At 43.5% G+C, this 12138-nt stretch overlaps 1 protein-coding gene across 8 annotated transcripts in view; it reads right to left on the minus strand.

The window, feature by feature from the left end:
- Positions 1-12138, minus strand: part of sema5ba (sema domain, seven thrombospondin repeats (type 1 and type 1-like), transmembrane domain (TM) and short cytoplasmic domain, (semaphorin) 5Ba) — a 192874-nt gene that overhangs the window by 38402 nt on the left and 142334 nt on the right. For 7 of the 8 annotated variants that reach the window (XR_013902313.1, XM_026144737.2, XM_026144735.2 and 4 more), the window contains 3 exons: positions 4279-4414; positions 2211-2418; positions 1924-2131 (listed from right to left, as the gene is read on the minus strand). Coding sequence is in view for 7 of the 8 variants with exons in the window: in XM_026144737.2 (XP_026000522.1) it covers positions 1924-2131; positions 2211-2418; positions 4279-4414 (552 nt within the window). In the remaining variant the exon portion in view is untranslated. The remainder of the gene's footprint in view (positions 1-1923; positions 2132-2210; positions 2419-4278; positions 4415-12138) is intronic. The other variant, XM_080290786.1, reaches the window with a different exon arrangement.

Below are 12138 nucleotides of genomic sequence, written 5' to 3' on the forward strand. Positions count from 1 at the left end.
TGTTCCTCTTTTGTGCCTGATTCTCATCTTGCAAATCTCACCCACCCACGTCTTATTAAACACAATGGTCACCTTTTCCTGGTGTGTGTGAGTGTCTGCTCCGGTGTGTCTAGGAGTTTGGATTTTTAGTAGAAACAATGAGCTGACTCATCATGCAGCATGCATATTAGAAAGTGTCCACCACCAACCCACGCATATATCACACCATGGAGACTGCCACACACACACACACACACACACACACACACACACACACACACACACACACACACACACACACACACACACACACACACACACACACACACACACCAGGAAAAAAAGCATTAAGCTATTTGTATTCTAAAATGAAATTGACTTTGAAGGACGGAGGTGGCGATGATCAGATGCAGAAGCCTCGACAAACAGCTCCCCTCACCCACCACGGAGACTTTCACATGAATAACACTGGAGCTGGAGATGGGAGAGGAAAGCCCCCCTCCCTCCCTCTCTGAGTCTTTGTACCTCTGTCACGCAAAGGCATGCCTGTAGAAAAACTTCTCTGGCAGCGTATGAGGTCGCTTCACACATAACTTTTTATTTATCCTCTGATTCAGACACAAACAAAAGGCAGAACAGTGCTGTCTCTGTATTATGCACAACTTCCTTACTGCAAAAAAAAGAAGAAGAAAAACCACAACAAATTAATTTCCTCCAGCTAGCAGATACCACCCCATTCATTCGTCTGGTTCCATAAGGACTTTAATGATTATAGGCAAGGCCTTCCAGACATTAATCCTAGCTGAGGACAGATAATTGTCTTCAATAGGGGACCAAGCAAGTTAAAATGAATCCAACGCCAAAAAGCTTAAAATTAGCAATTAAATATATACCCGATGTATAGGGCATAACAGCTTTAAGAAAAATAAGGTGTGCTATCTTTTAGCTTGTTATTTGCATTATTTTTATAGTTGGACTTTTAGAAAACGGAGCAAAAAAAATGCAAATGTAAAACAATGAGAAGAGGAGCGCTTTTAACAAAGATTCCTGCAAGGACTGAATCGGAGATGTTCCGATGCCAGAATGTTGTAATGAATTTAACAGCAACCCTTGTTGGCAGCCCCAAATGAGAGTATCTTCAAAGTATCTACTTATCAAAGGTGTAAATTGATACTATGATAATAATTAAGAAAGCTTAGAATGTAATATGACCTTCAGCCACGGGTGGCAGCACTGAGCAGAGTAATCCTGAGCAGCAGTCCAGTGGTTGAACGAGGAAAAAAATCTTTGAAGATCTGACACCAGGGGTGTCCAACTCCAGTCCTTGAGAGCTACTGTCCTGCAGCTTTTAGATGCATCCCTACTCCAACACAGCTGAACCAAATGGTTGGATTACCTCTTCAGCATGCCATCAAGTTTGGCCATTCATTTGATTCAGGTAGGTTGGAACAAGGATTTGTCTAAAATCTGCAGGACGGTAGCTCTCGAGGAGGGGAGTTGGACACCCCTGATATACACACAGTTGTCACATCTAGGCTTGTGAGATCAAAACATCAAAAAGGAGCACACAGTGTGGTATTTTATCTAAAAATGGGCTGAGTCTCTCTCTGCAGCCCATTCATAGATTAAAAAAAAGAACTTTGTGTTTATTTTTGATGTTCTAATGAAGGAAATGCCAAACTATGTGACAAAGCAACACAGTTTTTTTACTGCTACAATGTTACAGTTACAAAAGCATGCAGAGCTGTAACGTTTTAATTCAGATGGACTTGTTTTGTGCTGCAGAGAACAGACTCAGCCAAATGCCTCTGAAGTCATCTGCAAATCGACATCCAAAATCCCCTCACCCCACTGACGTCAGCGGCGCAAGATTCTTTACACATGCTGTCATTTAAAACAAAGCCATCCTGGATGAGTGAGCTTTTACAAGCTTGCTGTACTTACGTCTCCGTTTTGTAGGTGGAGCATCTCTCCAGCGGGATCTTCAGGACTCTGTTGTTGAGCCCAACAAAGAGTGACCTGTCACTATGCAGGATCTGCAGGCTCAGGATCGGTTCTCGAACACCTGATGGGAAGAGCTCCATCTCCTCCAGGTAACAGCCTTGCAGGTTCTTGTTGGGGGTAGCCAGTGCCTTCAGGATGGTGCCGTACTCTAAAAGAGACAGACAAAATAAAGCAAGGAACCTACCTCCTCAATCTTAAAGTTTTGGTTTTCCTCTTTCACTACTAACCTGTGCTGATGTACATAACATGGAAGAGAGTGTCCATGCCCTGAACAATGTCCACGACTAGGTTTGAGAAGCGAACGTCATCCTGCATGACCAGCGGATCAATAGACTCCGGCTGGACAACATCGTTCATGAGGTAAAGCCGCTGGGCGTCCTGCAGACTGCGCTCTGTCAAGCCCTGATTCAGACCCTTGTCATCTATAGTACCGCACTGCAAAAGAAAGGCAATGTTGGAATTTGGACAAAAGGGTATAAAGTAAGAAGAAGATGTGAAAATGTAAAATGCATATAAGAAAATCTAAAAGGCAGCGAGAGAGGCATGGACAAAAGCACGAAAAAAACAAACAAAGAGCATGCCACACACTCTTCTTTACACCTACCGAATCAATACGCCTCGTCTGGCGAGATTGTTTCAATTCCTAAATCTATGAAGTCTGAGTAATTGCAACTTTTGAATGGAATGTTATGTGAACACACTAACAGCGCAGCAGCTTAATGAGGCACTTGAGAAGAAAAAGTATGAAATGACAGTGTTCTGAAAAGCTTTGTTTGTGCAGCAGAGATTAGCTGTGGATTGCAACTTCTGCTCATTCTCTGGGATTTGAAATGAGAGGCTGATTTGTTTGCTGATTCTATTTTTTTTGGTGAACGACAATGACGGACTGACGGGTGATTATCAATATGTGGTTTTGTGGTAATCACAGTATCTAATTGGTTGAAATCTACTTCTTGCCTTCAGCTGCTAACTTGGAGAATTGGAGACTGCAGCCATGCTGTGCAGCACCAGCAGCAAGCTCTACACACCAAATGGTGTGAAATCCTAGATTACGGATCCATTTTTCCGACTAAAAATGTCACAGTGTTACAGCCTGAAGCCAATAACTGAAGGAAAGGATATATATTTCTTACAACTGAAGATGACTTTCATTTTGATTTAAGTTGAATTGAGTCATCTTTATGCAGCAGAGTGCAGCAACTGAGAAAATTGGCAAATGTTCTTTTAGGGTTTCGAAGCTTTTGTCGAAATGTTGCATGAATGAAAGAAAAAGCAAGATACTGAACTTTTTTGTTTTCACAGTATTTTGCAATCAGAAGATTACAAATTGGAAAAGATGGAAGGACAGCAGGGTAACTCTTTATCTTAATCAGTGTGCTAAGAATAGGAACTGGAAGTGCCAAAAACTGCACTTCGTCAAATGGCCACTTGAGGCTTGCCCCAGCTTTAGAAATCCTTCTCTCATACAAGGTCTTTAATAATCAGGCATAATCTTATCTTAAAGACCTCATAGTACCATATCACCCAACAGAGCACTTCACTCTCAGATTGCAGGTTTACTTGTGGTTCCTTATGTATTTAAAAGTAAAATGGAAGACAGCGGCTTCTGCTTTCAGACCTCCCTCTTGTAAAATTAACTGCCAATTTGGATTCAGGAGACAAACACTCTCTCTACTATCAAGATTAGGTTTAAAACTTTGCTTTTGATAAAGCATATAGTTACCCTCCCTTAGATGTGCCGCAATTAGCCTATGCTGCTGAGAGATTCCCATGATGCGCATTTCTGAGTGTTTCTTCTACACTCACCTCATTTTATTTTCATTAGTTATTATTTATCTCAGGCTCTTGTCCACAGCGTGTCTTTGTCCTGTCTCCCCCACTCCATCCCTAACCAGTCGCGGCAGATGGCCGCCCCTCCCTGAGCCTGGTTCTGTCAGAGGTTTCTTCCTGTTAAAAGGGAGTTTTTTCTTCCCACTGTTGCCAGGTGCTTGTTCATAGGGAGGCATCTGATTGTTGGGGGTGTCTCTATATTATTGTATGGTTTTACCTTACAGTATAAGCAGTTGTTGTGATTTGGCGCTATATAAATAAAACTGAATTGAATTAAATCAATGATAACCATGCTGGTTGAATGGTAGCTGTCTGGTGTCTGATTGAAATGGCTTAACTTCTGCAAACTGGTATCCGTGAACTGGAGCTCTAATTACAGTTTCCTCTTTCACAGTTTAAAAAGGTAACTGACTGATTTAACTTTTAAACAGTGGTCTCAGTGAGGAGGTGTGTGGTTAAACTAACCTGGAAATTGTGGATGGGGTTGGGCGTGGGAAGCCAAGTGGAACGAGGATTCTCCTGGGTGCGGAAAGGCCCGTTGAAGGCCTGGGTGATGGCGCTCAAGTTGAAGGCACACACTGCAGATGCTGCAATACTGTTGCTTTATAGAGAGAGAAACAGGGAGGAGAAGACAGGAGGAAGAGGGTGGGGGAGGGAAAAAGAGGTAAAAATACAAATATTATTTCAACAATAATATTCATAACCGCTTAAAATGTTGGCAGCAAATGAAGGCATATCAGAAATCGACAATGTCCAGCTGTGCAATAAAGCTATTCTGCTAAGAGTTCCATCCTCTTAATGGAAGTCCTATCATTTATACCCACAATAAACAGGCGCTCCATGTCTAGCTTGCTTTGGCTGCAGGCTAAGCTATGCTATCAGTGCTGAGCAGTGAATGGCGACAGTATTAAGCTGAGGATATGGGAGGCAGCTCCACAGATTATGTGCACACACACACACACACACACACACACACACACACACACACACACACACACACACACACACACACACACACACACACACACAGTCGCCTCACAGGTGTAACATATGAGAGTAAACCCTGGCCGAACAAGCAATGCGAGCAAAGGTATTATCGTGATGCTCTTTACTAATATTGTGCTGCAGGGTAATGAGTTTCTTAACAACTTGCTACTGCTGACTGCTTCCTCCTCCTTCTTATACAGTACATCCAGTAACACACAAACTTTCTACAGCACAGTGAACAGCCTGCTGCCTTGACATAGCTTTTGCTGATAAACTACCAGTTAGAAGATAGTGAGTGATACCATTAAAGGGGAAAGAGATTGGGAGAGAGTGAGAGAAAAGGCAACAGCCACAGAGTGAAAGAGACTTGCACCGAATCCACACACAAGACTTTGCATTAGCAACACAAACATTAGCAGAGAGCCTTTAAAATTTTCAGCTGAGGTTTAGCGAACGCAATGTAAATAAGATGCAAGCCATTAGCGGGCCCATTGTGGACTTTTGTGAGTTGAGGAGTGAAAAATGTGGCTGTAATGACGTCTGCGTGGACACTCCATCAGCCTACAGAGAAAGGAATACTTTTAAAATGGCAGGGTTCCTGAGTTTGTTTTGGCTCCTTGTGTGAAGTATGAGTCATTGAAGACTGCTGGTTGCGGGAAAAGCTGTATCACTGGGGTTTGGTAAATGGTTATTTGTTCATTTTTCTTTCTTGTTCTTTTCCTGACACATGACATATTTATCCATCTCTTAGCTAGACAAGCCATATTGGAGAATTTATTTGCAATTACTGAAGTTACAGCTACAGTAATGAGGTGTGCTGCTGGGTGAAAAATGTGCTAGGACACTTTTTATAAGGTTAAATGTCTGGTCTCTTTCGACCAGGTTCAGGTTTATATGGGGCAATTATCTGTTGGGTAAGATTTGGGTGTTTTAGATACATGAGGGCTAGAATGACATTATTTGTGGAGCTTGTCAATCCTATTGTTTGTCTATTTCACTACATCCTATTATGCTTTGGGTAATACAATTTCAAAATGCTCCCCCCCCATAATGGCAGTGATTTAGCTGTACGTAACACCCGAGCCCAATAAATAATTTTAATTCCATTTTGGCAAAGCTACCCTATGAACAGTCATGCTGAATTAGTTTTCATCAGTTTCCTTTTCCACAGTATTCTGACCACCTGCCAAATACTGTTTTGGTCCCCCTTTTACTGCCTAGACATCCCTGACCCATCGAGACATGGACTCCACTAAACCCCTGAAGCTGTGCTGAGGTGCCTGGCACCGTGTTAGCAACGGATCGCTTAAGTCAGCGGTCCCCAACTCCCGGGCCACGGACCGGTACCGGTGGCATCCTACCACAAAGCATTTTTTGCTTTGTGGTAGGATGCATTATCCTGCTAAAAGGGGCCGCAGCCATCAGGGAATACTATTTCTTGGTCTGTTACAATGGTTAGGCAGATGGTACGTATCAAAGTAACATCCAGATAGATTTCCAGACCAAAGGCTTCCCTGTAGAATATTGCCCAAAGTATCACCTAGCCACCACTGGCTCGCCGTAGTGCATCCTGCTGTCAGGTGTTCCCAGGTCATCAAAGAAAACATGATTCATCGGACAAGGCCACCTTCTCCCAGTGCTCCGTAGTCCAGTTCTGACACTCACGTGACCATTATTGGTACTTTCGATAGTGGACAGGGATCAGGATGGGGCACTCTGACTGGTCTGTTCCTATGCAGCCCCAATGCTTATAATGGTATGCCTGATTAGTGTAATTAAGATTCATCTTTAAAGCTCCACTTTACCACTTTTTGCAGCAATCACCATTGCCTACTGGTGGTGGTCAGAGGGCCCGGTGGCGCCAGTGTCCGGCAGCCTCGCCTCTGTCAGTGCGCCCCAGGGCAGCTGTGGCTACAATGTAGCTGCCATCACCAGTGTGTGAAGGTGTGTGTGAATGGGTGGATAACTGAATGTAGTGTAAAGCACTTTGGGGTCCATAGGGACTAAGTAAAGCGCTATACAAGTACAGGCCATTCTTATTCTTAGTTAAATAACTTTGAGTCTCTAGTTTGATGTTCAAAGTAATCAGTTTTTGTATATGACTAGAAAGCCAAAATGTCACAATCTGTTGCAACCATTGTTTTTTATTAAGTTACCATTCTTTTTTTTCTTTTCTTTTTTGTCCCGTTTGGATCTTTAGCCATCAGAATTGTTGTCTTAAGGCCAAGAAAGATGCCAAGCGGATTTATTTTACCAAGTGGATCATCATGGCCTTGCCATATTGGTCCATTTAATTGACCTTTATTATAATTATGTATTTATTTTATTTTCGGTTGCTATAAAACGAGACAGACATGACTGGGGGATAGGACAGGGAGAAAGAATGAAAGAAAGAGGGAGAGAAAGAAATACAGAGGGGAGAAGAGGGGGGGGGGGAGAAAGAAAGAAAAACAAACAAAACACCTGGATCACCTGTATGGAGAAAAAAAAACAGAAGAGAAAGCAAACAACAACGAGCAACATAATAAAAAAAACCAGCACCATCACAATAAACTAGCTAGCAGTAGATAACAGTAGATACTAAATATTAAACGATATTGTGCAGCACGCAAGATAAACAGCGCACAATGTGCTTTGAGGCAGCAGCCAAGAAAGGTGTAGTCCGCGTCTGTGTACACCTGTGTGCATACCTGTGTGGATCAGCATGCTTGTATTCCAAAGGTTTCTCCATGTAACGATCTGCTAGGGAGTGTGGGGAGCCACAGCCCCGTCCACCAGGGTATGAAGCAGGTATGGAGGAGATCCAGGCCCCAGACATCCAGAGGCCCCAGAGTACGAGGACCCGAGGAGGACCACCAAAAAGGGGGGGAACCGTGCCACCCTCCTGGGAAGAGCTGAGTAGAGCCCCAAAGGAGAGGTCACCCAGCAGCTACGGAGCAGAGGCCAGAGGGGGTTGCAGTGGCGTGCCCGCGGGCTCTGCCGGCAGCCAGCTGTGCCAGAGAGGACCGAGCTTCAGGCCCAGAGGCCTGAGGGCACCCCACCCCCTGGAAGGGTCCCAGGCGGGCCACAGGCGCCTGGCCCTGCCAATCGGCCACCAGGAGTGAGCCGGTACATACATGAGCGCCCAGCCCCAGTCGACAAGAACTACCAACACACCAACGTCTGAGGGCATCAGCCACCGGCAGGGAATGTGGTGAGGGGAGATAGGCCTCCGTAATTTAGAGGGCCTGAGATGTACCCAGAGAGGTGGAGTCTAAGACCCAACCTGACATATAGACACAGACGAACAGGCACACGCGGACACAGACGTGCATTCCCACCCCATATACACAACCAAATACTCGGCACTCACCCAACGTGTAGACAGACACAAATAGACACTGCACAGACAGTCGCACTCCCCAAATATTTTCTATATCCCAGGTCCAGGTACCCCCGCCCTCAGAGGGGCAAGCCGCACCTAGACCCAGGAGATGTAACCCTTCTCTCTGGGGTGGAGGCAAGCGGACCGCCTCCTTATCTGCAGTAGCAGGGAGGTCCCGCATCCCGGACCCCAATCTGACGGCCAGCACCTCCTCCCAGCCCCCCCAGCCCTGACGGCTAACAGAACCGGGGTGAGTGAAGACCCCAAACCTCCCTACGCCCGCTCATATGTAGTGTTGCTGTGTGCTGTTCTAAAGTGCATTTAAGTTACCATTCTTACCTCAGAGTTGTTTCTAAGGTCTGCTGGGAGAGTGCTGGTTTCTTCTGTTGATTTTTGCGTTGAATACTACTTTCTCAGTGGTCCAGTTCAGGGCAGTGAAATAACTAATGCGTTCTGTCATTACCGCAGGGAAGCAAAGCGCTGTGCAGCTCCAAATGAGTTCTGACTAAACATTGGGAGAAGCCAAACAGGTGGCTCATTGACTGACTCAAAGGCCATTGAGGAAAACAGCCTGCACACTTCAGTAAAGGACTTTTTCTGGGGTTTTTTTTCCTTTTTTCTTTTCCAATGGCTCTGGTAGAGAAAAGAGTGGCAGGGAGGCAGAGAGAAAATGTGTAAAGCAGAGTGAGCCGCTGTGGTGAGCCAGCAGTAACCAAACCCCAACTGGAGGAAACCACAGGCAAATGCGCTGCAGTCACTGAGGGATATAGCCACAACAGTTTGCACATTCACACAGGCACAACTACACAGTTTGACATAATAGAAAGTTAAACTGTGGCTCCGTGGTCGTACCGTAGCTACAGCTTGCATTAAAGCTGCATTCGGTCACAGAAAGCCTGACATCGTCCAGGTTATTTGAGAGGTAATGCCAAGAGAGCAGAGCAAAAGGGTGCAGTGAAAGGACTGCAGCCTATTGCACTAATGGATGCAACCCATATGTTTTGAGCCTGCTTAAAAGCCCGGGAAAGTGATTGAAAAGCTGTTTGACATCTGCTATGCTGTTTGCCGCCGCTGCTTTGCCACTCTCTGAGGCCCGGGACCACAATGATTACTGTCAATATGAGTGAAGTTACTTCTTCAAGTGATTCATCTCATTCCAGCAGCCTCATCCTCTCACTGGTTGTCCCTTTAATTCCCTGTCTTATTTTACAGAATGTATCCATGTCCATCACTCTCTGTCCGATTTCTTTACTCCAGTTTGAACCAATTTAATTTAATGCTACACACGATATGTGTTTCTCTGGATTTTTCATTGTATGGTTTTTACTGTGCTCCCCTGCAGGTGTGTGGCTTTTTGCAGAGCATCAGAAATGGAAGGAGTTCGAAAGAGAAGGCAGAATAAGAAAGATCAGGTTGACGAGGCTCTGCCTCTCTGTTAGATATGCATTACCTCCATATCCACTGATTATTGAACACTCTCCAAACCAATATATAACATGTTTTGTAGCTACTTGGCACTGATTTTGCAGTGCTGTATTTTTACAGTCGTACTATATATTTCTATTTTTATTAACCCTCTCAAGGCAGGCGTTGCAGATTTGCAACAGTTAAAAGCTAACAACCTGATTACCCCACATACATATTTTATGAGGTTTTTTTTTACTCAGAAGTACCACTGCAGGTATTCTTTTGTGCATTAGCAACAAAAACTTAATTTGAGCCTGAGAGGGTTAAACTGCCTGTTTTTATCTGCAGCTAAAATGAGTCATCTCTTGGTGCAGCATCAAAGTACTGCTTATTCATAAGTGCATCAGTAATGATAATGACACAACGTATCTGTATAAAATGTTTAAAAGGTCAAGTTCTTTAATTTTTTAATACTGAGTTATTGCTATTTTACATAATGACTCAATTTGCTGATATTTTACTATCACAGAGCATTTTATTAGGTACATGTGTTAACATAAATATCTAATCAACCAGTCACATGGTATTAACATGTTTAAGGAATGTAGACATGATCAACACAACCTATAAAGTTCAAATCATGCATCAGAATGCGGAAGAGAGGTGATTTAGGAGACTTTGAACATGGTATGGTTGTTTCAGAAACTGCTGATCTCAAGGGGTTTTCTTAGACAACCATCTTCAAGGTTTACAGAGAATTAGATGGGAAAGAGAAAATATCCAGTGCGCTGGATGTCTCAGATCTCTTTTTGATTACAGAGGTCAGAGGAGAATGGCCAGACTGCCTCAAACAGTCAGTCAAATAACAACTCATTACAACAAACACAGAAAATACACTGAAAACAGTGTATTCATCTCCTGATGGCTGCTATCAACAGGATAACACGCCATGTCACAAAGCTTAAATCATGTCAAACCGGTTTGTTAACATCACAATGACTTGGCATGGACTGTATGTGGATCCAAAGCTTGGTAAAACCACAAGATTCAGATCACAAAAAGATGTCTTTAGTGCAATAAACACACTGCAGTTAAGTTTAACTCCAGGCCCCTAAACATGGTCGTGCTGCCAGAGATACTCATTATATCACCCAATGTGAATTAATGCACTGCTGAAAATAGTCCAACAACTCCTCTGTTTACTGCTAAAAAAAAACTGCAGGGCCAGCTGTTTAAGGAAATTAAAAAGGAAACTATATTAACACATTGCCAGTTGTCATGCCTTCTCAAGACTTGCTGCCAATAAGAAAGACATAGCAAAAACGAAGGCTTTATCCTTCAAGTAAAACTGAAGGAACTGAAAACTTAATTCTGCAGATGCCGTGGCACTTTTCCAAGATCAGTTCAAAAAAAAAAAAAAAAAAAAAAAAAGGTGTAAGGAAAGTAATGAACTCCTCGCTCAGCCTGGTTTCATGGCTCCCTGCAAACCACAATCAGCAAAGATCAGAACACCAGAGAGTGTCTGGTAAACACAAGAGGCTTATATGCATCTCACCTGATAATCTTATCTTTTTAGTTTGGAGGTGGCACAGCTGCTGCTGCACGTTCGTTTTGTTTGTGAGCTTCTTTTTTCTTACTAAACATTTTTTTTCCTGGTAGCATCACCTGACTGGTCGAACTGTGTCCCTAGTGAGTCTGTTTTTAACTTGCTGCATTAAAAAAAAAAAAAAGATTTGACAAGCAAAATGCACGTGCAGCGCTAACACACATCAGAATCCCCAGCTTTTTAGCTAATGCACCTAACCTCGTTTTGTGTGAGGAAGGGTACAGCTCAAACCACATTAAGGCCAATGTTTCAACCTCGTCGAATACCTGCATCGCAGCAAAAAAGGAAAAGGGCCCACTCAGCACAGCTACATGGCTGCAGGGACCAGAAATTGAACAGAGGCTGCCAGGATTATCCATACATATTTTTATACTGCACAACAATACGCCAGCAAAAGCAACAGCTTTGCCCCAAAACAGTCACATTCAGAGGCAGACTGAGTCAGCAACACCTACACTAAACAATAAAACAATGCCACGAGTTCAATAGGTTGCACAAAAATCCAGGTGTTAGATTGGAGACATCACAAAAAAAATCCCAGCGACGACAATAACAATCTGACACACAATTGAACCTCGGTGGGGGGTTTCATCTCTTAAAAATGTGACCTATATTTGCTGCGTGGTGAATCAAACGGGTCAAAAAATTAGAGAAAGTAAAGAAAATGTTAATAAAAATGTGTGTTTGTGTGAAAGCTGTAACATAAATAGTGGAAATACAGAAGCAGAAGAGTCCGTGAAGCTGTATTCAGATCAGGCCCAGTCTTCAAGATGGGCTCCCAGTTCATTTCAAGGTAGATTGGATGTCAGTGATGTGACGGGAAGAGAACATTGTGTAAAATCAGAAATATGGTAGTTATGTGGCTTGTCTCACTCGGCTGCCCAGAATATCATTTATCGTACACGTCAAATCTGATCTGGCTTGAAGTCAGTCACATATTTTCCAAGGATAGGAGGGCTCT

Source organism: Astatotilapia calliptera, chromosome 16 (genome assembly GCF_964374335.1).
Source record: "Astatotilapia calliptera chromosome 16, fAstCal68.1, whole genome shotgun sequence".
In the NCBI taxonomy this organism is placed as follows: Eukaryota; Metazoa; Chordata; class Actinopteri; order Cichliformes; family Cichlidae; genus Astatotilapia; species Astatotilapia calliptera.